The 18571-nt window shown below is 40.9% G+C and overlaps 1 protein-coding gene and 1 long non-coding RNA gene across 3 annotated transcripts in view; one reads left to right on the plus strand and one right to left on the minus strand.

Moving 5' to 3' along the window:
• The window catches only part of LOC143974526 (uncharacterized), a 47230-nt gene that overhangs the window by 20301 nt on the left and 8358 nt on the right, over positions 1 to 18571 (plus strand). The window lies entirely within an intron of this gene.
• LOC143974525 (calcium/calmodulin-dependent protein kinase type IV-like) overlaps positions 1 to 18571 on the minus strand; it is an 81173-nt gene that overhangs the window by 9111 nt on the left and 53491 nt on the right. For both annotated transcript variants that reach the window (XM_077476026.1, XM_077476025.1), the window contains exons 7-9: positions 15927 to 16017; positions 9050 to 9124; positions 4876 to 4951 (exon numbers count right to left, since the gene is read on the minus strand). In XM_077476026.1, the coding sequence (XP_077332152.1) occupies positions 4876 to 4951; positions 9050 to 9124; positions 15927 to 16017 (242 nt within the window). The remainder of the gene's footprint in view (positions 1 to 4875; positions 4952 to 9049; positions 9125 to 15926; positions 16018 to 18571) is intronic.

Raw genomic sequence — 18571 nt, forward strand, 5'->3', positions numbered from 1 at the left:
ACCTCACATGCACATACAGAAAAAATTTATGTGAATGCAAAACATATACTTAAAATGTATAAAATGTCTAAAAAAAAGTGTATTCATTAAAAAATTTGAGTTACTGCAAAAAGCATGCAGAAAGCCATGCTGCACCTAACATGGCCATTCTCCACCTCCCATGTTCCAATTGCCCATAACTGAAATGTGCAGTGTATTTTGCATGGCAGTTACAGATAGTTGGAGCATGGGGGAGTGAAGAGAATTAGGTATGTAAGGGATTGGGGGTGGGTGAATGGGCATGTTGCATTGTGGTGTGTGGCCTAGGTGGAGGGAATCTGCAAACCGATGGTTGAGAACCACTGTTATAGATAATCAAATCTACATTCACTACGTTCACATACACAGCTGTAATGCTTTAAACCAAGGGTCAGCATCTGGTCAAACCTGATGCCACTTTACTGCCAGCTCCTGACCTGGGGCAATTACCAATCTGATCTGCCCAGTCCCTGGATACTGTATGCAACAACTTGATCAACACTTCAAGCAGGTTACATGATGCCCTGCCAGCATGATTGTCACAGATGGGAAATCTGTTCCCACTAAGAGCAGACTGGCTTACCAGGACTTGGTAGTTGCAGTTGGTTGCATAGGCCACAGAGAAGACACAAAGAGCCTCAGGGAGTCGCAGAGAGGCAAAGGGCACTGCAGAGGTGCTTGTTCATCAAAGGCAGGAGCCCTTAGAAGGACAGAGGAGCAGAGCCTAAGGAGCCGTCAGGTTTTCACCAGAGCAACCTGCAAGGGGAATTTTGCTGCTTATGACTCCACAGGTTGTGGTCCTCAAACTAACCCACACAGGAAGCTACTGGAGTCTCTTGTAGCACTAGGAGTAATAGCAATAGTTTCTCATAGCACTGGGATATTTGAACTCAGTGGTGAAATCTGAAGAGTGCAGGAGACACACACTTAAAGGGACACTGAAAGCAAGCTGGAGTGCTCAGAGAATCAAACAGGTTGCGGTGTGGAACATATAGGGAATCACACTGGTGCTGAGATGCAGGCTACTGGCTCAAATACAGAAGGAGTAACAGAGGAACACTGGAGTCAGGAACCTTGGGAACACACAGGAATGACTGAAGATCACTGAAGACAAACTCAAGGAGTCTCAAGGAAATACTGGGGGCTCAGTAGGTCACGGAAGACTGTAGCATGGAAGAGGTGATTGTGACAATGCCTCAGCCCAGGAATCTCATTGGCTGGTGGGTCTTCTAAATTAGCCCTTTTCAACCAGGGTGCCCAGGCTGCCTGTGGTGCCTTCAGGTTTCCTCAGGGGAGCCTTGGCAAAATCCCCAAAATTGGCCAAAATTGTATACAAGCCAGTGGGTGGATCAAGCATGCCTTTTAGTTAAACAAAGCCACAGGTTTTCATTCTGCACCATTAAAATCTTCTAGCCGTCGGCATCCTCATAACCAATGATGTCATTGGTTAACAAGGAGGATGTCAGGTGCTTGCACAGCATCCTTTTTTTGCCCCTCACCTCTAACGCTGTGTGTTCTACCTGTGTGGATATTGCTGTGTTATGTAAAACTATTACTTACATTTTTTAAATTTTAGAACAGGGTTTTCTCAACCAGGGTTCCTCCAGAGGTTGCCAGGGGTTCCTTGAGCAAGGAGCAATTTCTGCCTTTCACATAAGCTCTCATTGCACCCAAAGCACCCCCCCATGTTGAGGGCATGCGGCCTGCTAAGGCTCAGGAGGGGGGGGGCGGTCGCTCGTCCCCACCCCCTTTCCTGACTGGCCGTGCTGCGTACTCAGATAAGGGTCTGCTATGGACTTTGGGGGGAACTCCACGCCGTTTTTTCAGCATAGGGGTTCCCCTTTAGATCCATACCAGGTGACGGGGCTAGCGTGGTGTCAATCTCGCAGATGGAGGCAGCGACATTCAATTCCTTCGCTAGTTCCGTCTACCTGGAGCCACGTTCAAAATGAACAGACTTTTCTCCATGTATGCACAAGTCCGTTCATTTCAAAAGTCCGACGGACTAGCAAACAGACGGGCAGATTGTCCACCGGACTGCCGAGTCCGGCGGACAATTTTGAGTCAAGACTTCTTTCTAAGTCCGTCAGACTTTTGGGAAGAAAAAGTCAACTGGAGCCCACACACGGTCCAAGTCTGCCGGATAATCCGATCGTGTGTATGCGGCATTCCTCCCAGTGTCTATTGTGTATTGTTCAGAATTAACAACCAAGAATAGTCTTTGGGCATATAAAGGGTTCCCAGAGTCTGTGTGTCTTGGGGGGGACATGGACCTGAATCTAAAGTAACACCACCTCAAGGGTCCCCAGGCATACAGCTCACAAAGAGCACCGTTCCCCCAAATGCCAGGGCCCATAATCGCAAGGCAAGAGGATGGCATTCAGTCCTCTCCAAAAGCCTCTGCCCCAGCTAGGTCTGTCACAAAAGGTATTTTGTGGGCCCACATCCATAACCCCTTACACCTGTCCAGCAACAGTTCCCTTTCCAATATTGTTTCCCATTGTTCCATGTATAGAGGTTTTTGAAATGGCTTTTCTGAATTGAGGTTCAGAATGTCTGAATTAAGACCCCTAAGAGATGGGCTATCAACATAGGCCCATTTAAAAGGCATGAGTTCTGAAAGAATTTCCATCTGTGGTGAAAGATTTGTAAAAAGCTATAGAATGCTGTATGGGAAATTCAACATTTTCCTGTACAGCAGAAAGGGGGAGTAAAGATGTAGGTGGGTGATTGACCAAATAGCCAAATTTAAAAAAGGGACGTGTTTGACAGGTTTGAAGCAAGTGTGAGATGAGGCTGTCCCTGATCTAAGGTATGAATAAGAGTGAAGTTATCATAGATTGTGAGGTAGTCAAGTGGCATTTGCCTTGAGATCTGCACCAGAGATTTTTGGTAAAATCAACATCAGGGATTGTGCAGGATAAGCTTGACAGCATCGAGTTTGGGTACGCACGGGCTATCTATCATTTCTCAGATTCCATCCATCTGTTTTGAATTGTAGATTGGCCCATGATGTTAAGTATCACAAATGAACTGTGGGAAAATATTTTGTAGAGTCAGGTACTCCAAGGGACTTTATGCCTTCAGGGAGAACATCACATTTTTAGTTTGCCACTGGCATTTGTAGCCCCCAATGACGTTTAATATGTCAGGCTGGAGTTTTTAAGGACTCTGACTGAAACGGTCACAAAGTCTCAAAGGGGGTAGAGGGTTTTGATAGAATGGACATTTTATTCAGGGCTATGTATCCATAAAACAAGATGAAGTAGGTTTTCCATTTGTGTAACAAGGAACAGATTTCACTAAGTGTTTAGATAATATTTGATACGCGGGATTTATGAGTAATACCAGATAATTAAAAAAGTCAGTCTTCCAGCTGTAGCAATAGTTTGCTTTGAGTTGTCGGAGATGGGTTGGGTTAACATTAGCTGGAACGCTTAAGTTTTAGAGACTTATTTTACAACCCCAGTAGAGAGCAGTTTTTTTTCAAGACTTTGTGGAGATTTGGTAGGGACATACTTACCAAAGGATACATTACCAAAAATGTATACTGAATCAACACAGAAAAGAAATAACTTTTTGATCTACACATTTTATTACTGGCGGTGTAGATGCCAATTACAGGCTGGCTGGAGTCACATTCTTTTATATATATTTTTTGTGCTTAGGAGACCCCCACTATGGCCTTTGTTTTACATAGTTATATAGTAGGTGAGGTTGAAAAAAAAAAAGACACAAGTCTATCAAGTCCAACCTATGTGTGTGAAACCTGCATAGGTGTGAATCAGGCATAAATGAGAGGACAGTGTGACAAACATAAGAGTTTATTACTGTGCTGCTTCTCCTTTCACTGTTCAGTTACAGGCTCGGGTGAATCCAGGACAGCATGGGCTGTGAATGAATGGATGGGCACACTCACCATTCTAGTGAAGAAATATGAATGGCAAAAATGGTACCACGGTTCTCCTAAAAATGCTGCATTTGTAGCTGGTTGAGTGCAAACATCTTTAAGAAAGTCAAATTTGTTGATAAACTGATCAAAGTGCTTACAACTGAAACATAAAAAAGCATATTGGCATACAGAAAATAAATGTAATAAGCAGTCCGCAACACTAACACAATAAAGGGAAGGAACAAATTTAACTGGGCATTGGATAGTGAATAGATGAGAGTCATCACCCACTCTCCCACGACCAGACATGATCTATAGCGCAGTGCTTCTGCAGTGTAAAATGTCCCTTTCTATGTTGTAATATACCTGGTTGTTCATGTGTCCCCCTGTGTGCTGACCTTAGTAATCATGGTTGCTGATTCTATGATACCATGGTCAGTTTACCTGCCTCTGTCATCCAGCTCTATGCTCTGAGTTGCTCCCTCCCTGTTAGTTCCGAAGCCTGAGCATGGGAGACGATCTCCTCCCTGCCCCTCCTGTTGCTATTCCCTGTGCCTTGAACGTAACATCTACAAATAACATGCATTCCCTCTGTTTTATCAAGATACAAAGTACAATGTGTTAGTTTTTTTTTACAATTCTTATCCTAAATACCTCCTTGCACATCACATGACCCACTGCTGGCCCACTGATGTCAGAAAGCAATCTCAGCCCCTCTTGCCACTCTACTTAGATCGGGGAAAGAGAGCAGAGGAGGATACCTGACAGCAAATTGGTACTGCGAGAGAAGGTATTTAGGATTAGAGGTAAAAAAAAAAAGACACACATATCTTGATAAAACAGAGGGGGTGCAAGTTATTGACTCCTAATTTACAACCACTTTAATGCAGAAGCAATTAAACAAAATCACACTCTTCATGCTAGCATACAACACCAGTTATCTATCACATAACATACAAACTTACAAGATGTATGCAATGACTCCAACAGACCACATGTCAACTTCTGGACCATATGGGGAACCCTGAAGGATTTCTGGTGCTGAAAAGAAAATGAAATAGAAAAAAAATGTGAATGTGTAACATATAAGAAATAATATAAGTGCAACACAGCTTTAGCAAAATTAGTTCCAAATCCATAGCAGATTGGTTGAAATTGAAATTGTCATACTAAATACTGTAAATAGTGTGATGCTTAGGGGTACTAACAAAGGATGATTTTATTTAAACAATACTAAAATCAGGTAAAAATAAATCCTACGAGAGCATTATTTATGGAAAAATAATTCTATGATTCATAAATGCAGATACACATTACAAGAAAAATATATTGCAAAGTAAATGTGTGTTGGAGAACACATTTTTTTACACAGAATATACTATTTCTAAGTAATAATGTATGTGTACAGAGTTATCAGCTCAATCACCCTGAGCAATTTTATAGATGGGAAAACATTTTTGCATTCGAAGACTATCTCTATGAAAACACATTTGCTAACCTGTGAAAAATGGAAATGTGTAAGTATTAAAAAATACCAATTCTAATGACCAAATCACACCCTGTGTCTTGTTCATAAATTATATGCGAAGAACTTTCATTAACATCTTTCTATCGCCTCATACAAGACACATTTTTTTTACATTTTATTTTAACAGCTTATTGCATTTTAGATGCGGCAGTATATGTGGTAGTGTGTGGAAAACTGTCTATGTCTTTTTTACAGCTTCGACTTTAAAACTGATTTTTTTTTTCCACCTAAAACCACCTTAAAGAGATCCTGTCACCAACTTAATAAGAAATAAAGGTAAAAGCAAATAAAATTAAGTATTTTAAATGCTTACCGGCATTTTTTCCTTTACATATATGCTTTTTAATTCACTTTGTTTTAGAGAATATTGGTGAGATTATGTAAGTTGATTTATATTCAGCCCACTCAAGGTCAGTAGGTAGCTTTTGTAGAGCGTTCCTTCAGGAGGTCCAAATAGTATTTGGTGACCAGTTTAGTCAGTTTGTTTGCCTGAGAATTTGTTCTATGTGTTAGTACTCCAAAGCTACATTGTGTAAACTAAATTGTGCAAGAACCACATGTTAAAATGTGGATGGTACTTAGAATAGGCGCATGGGAAAAATTCAAAAGCCTCTTGGAATCATTAGATCGACCTAAATTCACCAAAATTGAATAGCTGTGATAGGTATTTTACCCCTGAGGAAGTCCAGTAGGTAACATTTGGTGGTGTGAGAAACTCAAGCAACAAAGTATTGAACCAAATAGAAGTATAGAAATTGGTAAATTCTAACACTGATTTATGAACAGGAAGCTAGAGGACTCCAGGGAGACATGAGGAGAGGACAGCAGCAGTAGAAATGAAATACAAATAGTGGTAAATTATGTAGAAATGATATGTGGGATCAAGCAGTGAGCATTAGCAAGAATTTTATTTTTTATGAGAAATATTATCTTCAATAAATTAATCTTGCCCATGAGTTTGATCCACTGGCTTTCTATTGAGGATTTACATTGTTGATGATATAGGTTTTTAAAGAATGTGGTATGACTACCTCTATATATTTGAATTGGTCATCTACCTGCAATTGGAAGGAGTATCTGTCTGGACTTTGTGTGGAAAAAGTGGAATTTTCCACATTCACACAGAAGATTGAGAAGGTGGCTTTGGATCAGAAACTTGACCCAAACCTATACAAGCCAGTTCTTTTCCTGATTTGGAATTTAGAAAAAGCAAGCTTGATATTTTTGAGATAGTGTTGTGAAATTAATTATTTATAGATTTAAGCATAATTCCTCTAGGGTGTGATGAGCAGTAGATTTATATAACTGTACATAAAAGCATGAAAAAAGCTCTGTAGGATTTATAGTGTTTAGGTATGTTCATGACCCAGATGGTCTAAGATTTTAGGTATAACTATTTAGATAAGCCTAAATAGCATTCCTGCTTTACTGCCAAATTAAAAAAATGTTTTGGATTAGTATAGAGCATATTTTTGTTAGTTTGTTTAAGTAGAAAGAGTTAACGTTCCCTCTTTTTTGCAAGCTAGTTTTGGTAGTTTTCTGGAGTGGGAGTCAAAGTATACAGAAATGCAGCTTGGATCATTGCTTTTTCTGTAGTTGCTATTAAGGCTTTTGCATTATTTCTAAATTTACATAATCATCACAGGGTGGCCTTGAATGCCTCCCACTTAGATTCTTGAAGGGAGGCTAAGGATATGTCTAGCCAGTAATCTGTGATGGCTCAAGAGCATTGAGCTGTTGTAATTCAATCAGTGGCGGCCCCCTATCTATGCGTCTGGCCCCCTAATCTACATGCAGGGCACCGGATGCATAGATTCCAATGGTTTTTTTTTAAGCACGTGATTAGAGCCAGAGACTTTAATAGGCTTAAAAAAAGGATGGGCTTGGGGCGCAGAGCACTGCATCCTGAGCCCACCCAGTTGTGTGACAACAGTGAATGACTATTCGCTTTTGTCACACTGATTCTTCTCTCGGCCAATCAGGAAGCGGTTCATGAGACCTGTTTATCGATTGGTTGTAAGGAGAAGCCATTCTATTAGCCTATGAGGAGGAGGAGGAGGAGTGAGGAGACGTATGGCCGCCGTGATATGGAGGAGTTGCATGGGAAGCCCGACCGATGGAGCCCGGACACGGGGGAGACTGAGGGGGGAAGACACTATCCCCGCAGTCTGGGGATAGCACAGGGTGAGTGAGCTGGTAATGGGGGGTGGTGTTTATGGTGCGCAGTGCGGGCTGGAGTGACGGGGGCCATGGTCAGGTCCGTCTGCCGCCCCCCCCAATGTAGCATCCAGTCACCACTGAGTTCAATAATTCAACAATAAAGGTTTAAAATGTACATGGGGGCATGCCAGCCAAGTTTAAAAATGTCTACCATAAGTAGTGTATGGTCTTAAATTCCTCTGGGGAGGTATGTTACCTCACCATCTGGAAGGAGGGCACGGTGTCAGTGGAGAAGCCAAGTCAATGCGAGTTAAGGTGTTATGAGAATCAGAGTGAGTATATACAGCTTCCTGGGTACCTCCATCTCCATATGTCGGTGCCATTAAATTTATTCTTCCAGTCATCAAAGCCACTGATCTAACATCCATGTGATAATAAGTGACTGCAGTAAAGTCTCAGTAGTAGTAGGGTGGAGGGGAGGGGGTCTAGTTTCCATTTATAAGACCTAAAGGGTAACTTTATCTAGGCAGTACATTTTTAATGGGGGGTGGAACATATACAGTTCATTGAGAACCATTGCGGTTTAGCCATGAAGTAACATTTGGAGCAGTACATTTTGGTCAAATTCGTTTGTTTTAACATCTAGGATCTCTGTTGATATGGACTTCGCTATTAGAATAGAGACTCCTTGGGAGTAGAAGGAATAATTATTTTATTTCCCTTTTATTGGTTGAACTAAATAGACTAAATCGACTAACTATGTAACTACCATTAAAGGATTCAGAAATCCAATAATTTTAGTGTGAAGACCTCAAGGCTTAACAAGTGTGTCTACTATGATACAAATAATATGGGTTTAATATCTTCTGAGAAGGGTGAGGACTAGAGATTGTTTAACCTTTGAGTTTAGACCTTTGTTCAAGGAAAAAATTTTGAAACAATATGAGGTGAGCCTGCACGTGGGGATTAGATGGCTGTGAGTGCTGTTGCATGGGTAGTTATGGCTGATCTTTGCCATCTCTGGTGGGTTGAACAGTATTGCTGTGGAAGGAGAGTGTTGAGCCATGTACAGATACCCAGAAATTCCTGAATATTCAGGATTATTGCAGGATCAGATGATGATATCGGAACTCCTGAGATCAATGTGCACCCATTCCAGCCACCAGCTCATGCCCCCTATAGTATTGCTGGGGTTGACATCACATTAAATATAGAGGTGCCCAGAAACAGTCTCATGGGTTTTAAAAGTCTGCACAGAGGCTTTTACAGGTAAATTCTATGCAAAGAATACATTAAATACACATACATTCTAATTGGAAGATTTGTTGAAATTAAAATTTTGGTGAGTGGGTCTCTTTAAAATTAGCTGATAGTATTAACTTATTGTAATACAACTGGATACAAGAGTTTCTCTAGCATTTGTGGAACACATGTCATGCACATAAACTTACCACAGTATCCTGGTGTTCCACAAACAGTCTTCATGGTTACATGGTCATCAACGATTTTTGACAGGCCAAAGTCCGCTTTAGTGTTTAAAAAAGTAACACATATTATCAATTCAAAATTTAGAGTGCCATAGCTAATTGTCAAAGTTACAGTTTAACTGCTCAAGTACCAGTCTGTCATTACTAGGCCATTTTTTAGTTTTTAGTGTTGTGATACTTTGATGTACAATAACTGTACCCAAATTAGAACATTTTAGTAGTTCATCGCAAAACACCTAATGAGTAAGGCACCACATCCCTAAGAATTGAAGCATGAATCTAAAACAAGGGAGGGAAATAGGGATTTTAACGGTGCAAATAATAACTAAATCATAATAGACATTATTAAACTGATAGCTATCTGCAGCCAAGGGTGACGCTTATCCTTAACCACTTCAGCCCCGGACCAATTGTCAGCCTAAGGACCAGAGGTCTTTTTACAATTTCGCACTGCACTGCTTTAACTGGTAATTGCGTGGTCATGCAATGTTGTACCCAAACAAAATTTGCGTCCTTTTCTTCCCACAAATAGAGCTTTCTTTTGATGGTATTTGATTGCCTCTGCGATTTTTATTTTTTGCGATATAAATGGAAAAAGACAGAAAATTTCAAGAAAAAAAGATATTTTCTACTTTTTGTTATAAGAAAAATCGAATAAACTCAATTTTAGTCATACATTTAGGGCAAAATTTATTCAGCCACATATCTTTAGTAAAAAAAATGTCAATAAGCGTATATTTATTGGTTTACGCAAAAGTTATAGCGTCTAGAAACTAGAGTACATTTTCTGGAATTTACACAGCTTTTAATTTATGACTGCCTATCTCATTTCTTGAGGTGCTAAAATGGCAGGGCAGTACAACCCCCCCAAATGACCCCATTTTGGAAAGTAGACACCCCAAGGAAATTGCTGAGGGGCATGTTGAGCCCATTGAATATTTTTTTTTGTCCCAAGTGATTGAATAATGACACAAAAAAAGTTTACAAAAAGTTGTCACTAAATGATATATTGCTCACACATGCCATAGTTATATGTGGAATTGCACCCCAAAATATATTCTGCTGCTTCTCCTGAGTATGGTGATACCACATATGTGGGACTTTTTGGGAGTCTAGCCACGTACGGCACCCCGAAATCCAATCACTGCCTTCAGGATTTCTAAGGGTGGAAAGTTTTGATTTCCCTCCTCACTACCTATCACAGTTTCGAAGGCCATAAAATGCCAAAATAACACAAAACCCCCCCCAAATGACCCCATTTTGGAAAGTAGACACCCCAAGGAAATTGCTGAGGGGCATGTTGAGCCCATTGAATATTTTTTTTTGTCCCAAGTGATTGAATAATGACACAAAAAAAAAACGTTTACAAAAAGTTGTCACTAAATGATATATTGCTCACACATGCCATAGTTATATGTGGAATTGCACCCCAAAATATATTCTGCTGCTTCACCTGAGTAAGGGGATACCACATATGTGGGACTTTTTGGGAGTCTAGCCGCGTACGGCACCCCGAAAACCAATCACTGCCTTCAGGATTTCTAAGGGTGCAAATTTTTGATTTCACTCCTCACTACCTATCACAGTTTCGAAGGCCATAAAATGCCAAAATAGCACAAAACCCCCCCAAATGACCCCATTTTGGCAAGTATACACCCCAAGCTATTTACTGAGAGGCATGTTGAGTCCATGAAATATTTTATATTTTGCCACAAGTTGCAGGAGTATTAAATTTTTTTTTTTTTTGCACAAAGTTGTCACTAAATGATATATTGCTCACACATGCTATTGGCATAAGTGAAATTACACCCCAAAATAAATTCTGCTGCTTCTCCCGAGTACGGGGATACCACATGTGGGGGACTTTTTGGGAGCCTAGCCACGTACGGGACCCCGAAAACCAAGCACTGCTTTCCGGATTTAAATATAAAACGCTAGCAAAAAAACCTGTTAGTGATCGCAGGGATCAGGCCTGACTCTGCGAACGCTGCAGTTATGTGTTTAGTGTTTTGTAAGTGACAGTGATCGATCGATACTGCACTTGGGTGGGCTGGGCGGAGGGGCAAAACGCAGGTGCTAGCAGGTATCTGGGCTGATCCCGCTAACAATGCGTTTTTTTGGAACCCTAAACTGCTGGGGACGCTAGTATAGATCTGATCAGTCAGATATTGATCTGTTCAGATTCTATACCACTGTGGGAGGTTTATGCTTTGCGCGTGGGTGTTAGCGGTACTGGCACTAACCTAGCGCTGCCTGGGGCGACGCAGACCCTGACCCTAAAACCTAATTGATATCACCCGCCGGGTGATCAGGGGGTTAAACCTTTATTGGGTAATAAATGGTGGGTGCCCTGATGCTATAAAAAGCAAACTAACTAACCAGAGTCACCCGTAACACTTATACGGTGATCACTGGTGAAAGGGTTAACTAGGGGCAATCAGGGGGTTAAAATCTCTATTAGGTAGTATATGGGGGTCCCTGGCGCTATATAAAAACCTGACGGGGAACCTAAATAACTAACTGGCTAACCAGTGTCACCAGTGACACTTATACTGTGATCTCTGGTGAAAGGGTTAACTAGGGGCAATCAGGGGGTTAAAACCATTATTGGGTAGTATATGGGGGTACCTAGCGCTATAAAAACCTGGTGGTGAACCTAAAAAAATAACTAGCTACTTAGCGGCACCAGTGACACTAATGCAGCGATCAGAAAAACGATCGCTTAGTGACACTGGCAAAAGGGGGTGAAAGGGTTAACTAGGGGCAATCAGGGGGTTAAAACCATTATTGGGTAGTATATCGGGGGTACCTAGTGCTATAAAAACCTGGCGGTGAACCTAAAAAAATAACTAGCTACTTAGCGGCACCAGTGACACTAATGCAGCCATCAGAAAAACGATTGCTTAGTGACACTGGCAAAAGGGGGTGAAAGAGTTAACTCTAGGGGCAATCAGGGGGTTAAACCTTTATTGGGGGGGTGGGGGCTACCCTGGACCTAACATTAACTGCCCTGACAGTTTTTCCTGTCACAACTGACACTAAATGCAGTGATCAATAAATAAATGATCACTGCAATCAGTGACACTGTGACTGGGAGGGGGGTTTGTGTGCCTATGTGTGCCTACATGTCAGTGTAGTGTTGGTGCACACTTACTTTCACTGTTCTCCTCGTAGTCCGGTCAATAAGACCGCCCCGAGGAGAATGACATCACTTCCTCCCTGCCTCTGTTTACTATACACAGTGGGGGAAGCTTCTCGTTCGCCAGGAGCGATCGAGAGGGGATGGCCAGAAACCAACGGCCATCCCCTCATCCCGGATCGCTCCTGAAGCGAAACGGACTGCTGCATCCAGCGGGAGGGGATCCGATCGGACCCCCCACCCGCTGGAAGGCGAGCACGTACATGTACGTGCTTGTGCCTGTTGGTGCCATTGCACCGACGCACATTGCCATGCGGCGGTCCTTAAGTGGTTAAGATCCCATTTACCACTGGTGTCCTTTTTGATATATTTGTTTTCTCGAGTATAAAACGTTAACGATTGCCCATATGGCTGTGGGTGACTCTTGAGGTGGACAAACTCCCTATAATATCACCTTTGTAGTGGCAAAAGATCTCTTTGAAATATCCACACATCCCCTGAAGAAGCAACCACTTTTGCGAAACGTGTTGGATAATGTGTGTTTAATGAGAACAACCACTGCATTGTATTGTCTACCGTTTGTTTTTACACTTCATTAATAATTGTTAATGAATTTTAATTTTGAATTTAATAAATATTTGTAATACAATCCGGTAATCAGTTTAATAATGTCTATTATGATTTAGTTATTATTTGCACCGTTAAAATCCCTATTTCCCTCCCTTGTTTTTGATTCATGTACCCAAATTAATTTTATATCTTTTTTGATAGAGATTATTTTGGTGGTATTTAATAACCCTTGGTTTTTCATTTTATACTATATAAAGTAAAAAAAAAACAAAAATAAAAAACAAAAAAACTTAACTGTTTCCTTTACTTTCTGTGAAAACAAAAGTGCTGCTAAGACAGTGAGAACACCCTCAGTGTTACATGGCTGCATTTTTTCTGACTGTGTAAGTGGTTACCAGATATCAACTACCTCTCAAAGTTGATATGCATACCTTTGTAATGTTGCTTGCATCCACCCTCTCTTGGTTCCAACATAACAAGGCCGGGAAGAAGACATTCCAAGGTGATTTAAATTTTTGCCACAATTTTTGGAAATGATAATACATTCTGGTACTGAGGGGATTTACATAATTTATTTGGGCCAAGTTGGTCCAAATTAACTTTTTCTTTCGCTAAGAAAATAGCAGCGCTGTTTTCCAGCAGCATTATGGAGACTTCCCGCTTGCTGCTAAGAGCTTCCCGCTTGCTGCTAAGTGCTAAGAGCTTCTCAACCATTCACGGAAGCCTTGTATTTGTTGTATCAATGAATACAAGGCTTCTTTGGATTGTCATCCTCTTCACCTCGGCCAACCAGAGGGCTTGTATTCATTTTTAAAAATACAATGCTTTATGTGAATGGCTGAGAAGGTCTCAGGCTGACTCGATTTTGTTCCAGCAGCAGACAGGAAGTTTCTATAATGCTGCGGAAACACATCACTGTATACTGTATGTAGCTGATGCTGCACGGTTTACAACAGTACAACAGTGACAACGGGCACATCTGTTACTAAAGGAGATAGTTCCTTTGGGCTAGCTTGGCACAAGCGAACTGTTTAAAGTAATACAAATTCTTTAGTTATGCTTTAAAGCATGAAGTTTGGTATCGGTCCACTAGATACAGAATATACAGATCATGTACAGAGTTAGGCAAAAAGAAATGGCTTCCTGTAAAGGTCACATATGTGACCAAAAGACAAGATTATCACTATCCCACTGTATATTTGTGAAGATCCTTATTTTCTTATGATTGCATGGTGGCACTATCTACCAATTCACTACAGCACCCTGCATGAACAGTAGGCAAGCTTGTTAGGAGTGCAACAGATACAATACAACTTCTATTTACATTACTATACAGGTCACATAGAAAGGCAAGCTGGAGATCAGATGAACAGAAGAGAAAGGGCCCAGTGAAAGTATTAAAAAAAATACATCCTTATCTGCTGCTGTAATCTATGTTTTTCTTTGGGCCTAATGAATACATAATTTATTTAGTAGTTCCTAGTCTCTCCTCTTCCTCCATTGTAAGAAGAAAAGGTAGGCCTTCAGATGTAAACACTACACTATTTACATCTATAATCATTATGAATGGTCTTTCTATGACCAAGCACAGCACATACAAGGTACAGAGCTGCTTAAATTGTCTCTGTACACAGTGTACTTTATAAATGACATTGGACATAAATATTCATCTACCACTTCACTGTTAATAAAGGTACAGAGGTGCTCTGTGGTTATATTGTGTTTATTGTGTCTGTGAAGATAGTGACAGGCAAAGCTTTGGCACGCGTTGATAGTGACAAAGCTTGCCTGCCCCTCACTGTTTTCAGTAAGGCAGCTCCTCGGTGTAATGGGCCAATAGAAATGTGAGGATGGTGGGATGTATCAGCAAGATCCGACACTACCCTGAATAGCTGAAGCTTTGCCTGCCAGAGCAGTCAAGGATTTGGCTGTGATAGCAGGGTATTGGAGGCTGCTGCAGGTACTTCTAGGTGTAGGCACTTTTTACATGCATCAGTTTTTTTCACTTTACAATTTACAAATGATCAAAAGATAAAATACTGGTACATAACATTATTAAAGAAAAAAATTAAAAGGTTTTGGGGAAACAAACAATGAAGTAGTGACCCTTTGTTTGACCCTAGCTGGCCACCACGGTGTCAAGAATGATAGCAATGAATCATAAACTCTGTTGGATAGTATGGTGTGTGGGATACTGAAGCAGGTATGTCAGAAAAATATCTTACGAGAGCCAACCAGTGCTGCTAACTCTTATGCCGCGACACACAATCGGAATTTCTGACCACAGATGTTCGATGTGCGCTTGTTGTTGGAAGTTCCGACCGCGTGTAGGCTCCATCAGACATCCGACAACAAAATCCGTAGACGTAACTTCCGAGCGTGTGTAGACAATTCCGATGCACAAAAGTCCACACATGCTCAGAATCAAGCAGAAGAGCCGCACTGGCTATTGAACTTAATTTTTCTTGGCTCGTTGTAGATGTTGTACATTAGCGCGTTCTTGACGTTCAGAATTTCCGACAACATTTGTTTGACCGTCTGTATGCAAGACAAGTTTGAGCCAACATCCGTCAGAAAAAAAATCCACGGTTTGGTTGTTGGAAATTCCAATCGGCTGTACGCGGCATTACAGGGAAGACAATGACGCCTATGCTTTTATTTGAAGAAAATCTATATTCATATTCTGACATCATGAAATTAAGCAACATTATAAAGCCTTTCTATTGATAAGCCCTAAATGTAAAACATGGCAACGATGAAAGGTTCAGATGATGTCAAATATATACCGACACATATATACATTAAAGGGTCTAATTATAAAAAAAATTGAAGGACAGTTGTCACAATTCTAATGTAGTGTGATGAATATGTTGATTTCCTATGATTGTCAGCTCCATTTAGTGGCCTGAATACAGTATTTTTGCTGAAATACCTCAATCAGGAAAATACTGCATTATGGCCACTAGGTGGACCTCAAGTTTATAGAAATCATTGTATGAAGCAAAATATGTTAAGAATTTGCAATGGTTGGGCAAATGCTTATGACATTTGTCCAGAAAGTTTTATATAAATATGACCTGCATTTGTTTAAATGCTTGACCTGCTTATCGTTTTCAGCAGTGGGTACGCTACCTATTTTAAGAAGAGAATTGGGGGACATGTCAGCATAGAGAAGATTTTCAGGTTTTAGGTCACGGTGCACTACTCCATTTCCATGTAGATACTGTAAATGCAACAAATACCATAAATTAATATACAAAATGATTGCCAGTGATTGGTAACGAGAATATATATTGTTAAAGTAATACAATGTAACTAAGCTGGCTTTGATCCCTCCACCAAACTGATTAAGCACATAAACATATTTATTCTCACTATTTCGATACAGTTGGATACGCTAAGCACACTAAGCATTGATTTTCAGTACTGTCTAGCACAATGGTTCATTATGTGCCTGTACTGTTATGTTACCGCCATGTGGTCTCATCCTCTCTTTGTGTCCATGTCAGTGTAAACTCATTACACCCATAATCTTTTTTTAAATGTGACTGCATATATTTGTAATATATGCTAATTCAATTCTAATCTACCACTAAGCATTACCGCTGACTAACTAGGAAATTGTTTGGCACATTGCCGTATTAATTAAATGATTACCAGGCTTATGCATATTTATCAAGTATGCAACTCTTTCATATGTTGTGCATTCATTAACAATGAGCATGCAGGAAACTATTTCAACAGATTTGTGTTTAAAGGAACCTGTAAAGAAAGAAATATAAAAGCTGACATTTTCTGTTCCGTTAAATCATAATTGTAGTTCTGTTCAGTGTGACATGGCTGCAATTTTTGCTGACTGTAAGTGGTCACCAGATATTAACTACCTCTCAAAGTTGATATGCATACTTTTGAAATGTTACTGTCTGTATAACTGTACGCACCCTCTCTCATTTCCCCACTAAACAAGGCCAGGAAATAGAGATACATTGGGGTTTACTCCAGACAGTACAGGCAAGAGTAAAGGTAGGTGTTATCTAATTTACTCATGCTGCTGTTAATTTATGACAAGGGTAGGTAACCTTGGAGAGGTGGAGATCTACCCTGAACAACATGGAGATCAAGAGATCAAAGGTCACCAAGATGCAGTTTTTTTTTAAGGCGATAATCTAGCAAGGCCCCATTAAAAAGTAAGAAGGATTTGAATGAAACTTAGAAAAATATTAAAATATGATTGTCACTGTAATATATTAACTTATCCTAACTTAGCTTTGTTGCAAAACTTGGCATTTACTTTCACAATTTTCTCATGTCTGGAGAGTATGCTGGCTGAATAATAGGTTTGAATACTGGCCTTGTTGGCTGATTAGCTAGGTTGAGTTCTGATCTGGCTGACTGATTTGAGTCTGGTCTGGCTGGCTGGATTGAGTTCTGGCCTTCCTGACTTACCTGAGTTCTGGCTTAGCTGGCTGGGCTGCGTTTTGGCCTGTCTGGCCGGCTGGACTGAGTTTTTGCTCAGCTGACTGACTGGTTTGAGTTTTGAGCTGGCTGGTTGAGTTCTGAACTGGCTGGTTGAGTTCTGAGCTGACTGGTTGGGCTGAGTTCTGGAATGGATAGCTGGTTTAAGTTCTTGCTTGGCTGGCTCTCTGGTTGTGTTCTGGCTTAGCCTGGTTGGACTGAGTTCTTGCCTGGCTGGCTGATAGTTTGACATCCCGAGGGCCACATGCAGCTCTTTGGTATATGATGTGCAGCCCCGAGACCTCAGCAGTCTTTAGTGGGAACATCGATTAGGATAATAGCATTGATCTTTACTAGCCTCATGTAACATGTTCCCAGCTTCGTATGGTCTTCTGTACCACATCCCTAGCCAAAAATGTATCATGTCCACACTCTCTAACCCTCATTTCCTCTTATAGGGCTGCAGTTTTTTACAGTCCTCGCAAGCATTTTAGATATTGAACTTTATGTGCAACCCTCTGGTGATGTCAGGGGCCACATTGGGGGCACCTTCAGCTTAGTTGAGTTGACAACCACTGCCCTAGGCTCAAAAAAGTACATGAGCTTTTTTGAGCATATGCAGACATTTTTGGTCCCAAAGATTTTAATGGGAAAGCCTGTAAATGTGCGATATATGCAAATGTGCGATATGTGCATACTCTACTTCTACAGAACTGCCTTCTTCTCCCCTTTTTGCCCAGCCTAAGAAATAAAACTCTAAAGGTTATTACTGATAAATATGCAAAAACGCTTGTATAATGGCTAACAGGTGTAGTGCACCTGTAGGACACCTAAAAAAAAAAAAAAACATCAGAAAGGCCCCATTCACATTATGACCTGCAACCTCATTTATCACATATATGCGCGTTTTTACATACTGATGCCCTACATGCAAATGGCAGCCTTTTCAAAACAAACGTGGTACAGTAACTTATGCACCCTTTTGAGCTTGAGTTTTTAGCATCTTACTTGCATCTTACAGCATTTGGTATGCCATCAACAATGAATGGCACCACAAGCACACTATTCGTTACATGTTCCCATGCTGCTGTAGTGTGAAGGCAGCCTAAAACCGGCCATGGACGTTTTGAATCTCAACTGGTTCAGCAGGGACCCGCGAAGATTGGAGCCATGTGTAGGCAGGCTGAATGTACCCAAATTGATCGGTCAACTTGGGTACAACCAGCCACTCGTATTTTACATGCGATTATTACAAGTGGCTATGGTAGCCGCTAGCAGTAATCACTGTGTTCTCCCATTGGGCATGCCCTCCGCCCGCCCGC

Source organism: Lithobates pipiens, unplaced genomic scaffold (genome assembly GCF_037356315.1).
Source record: "Lithobates pipiens isolate NorthernLeopardFrog02 unplaced genomic scaffold, aLitPip1_a1.2 Scaffold_13, whole genome shotgun sequence".
Classification (NCBI taxonomy): Eukaryota; Metazoa; Chordata; class Amphibia; order Anura; family Ranidae; genus Lithobates; species Lithobates pipiens.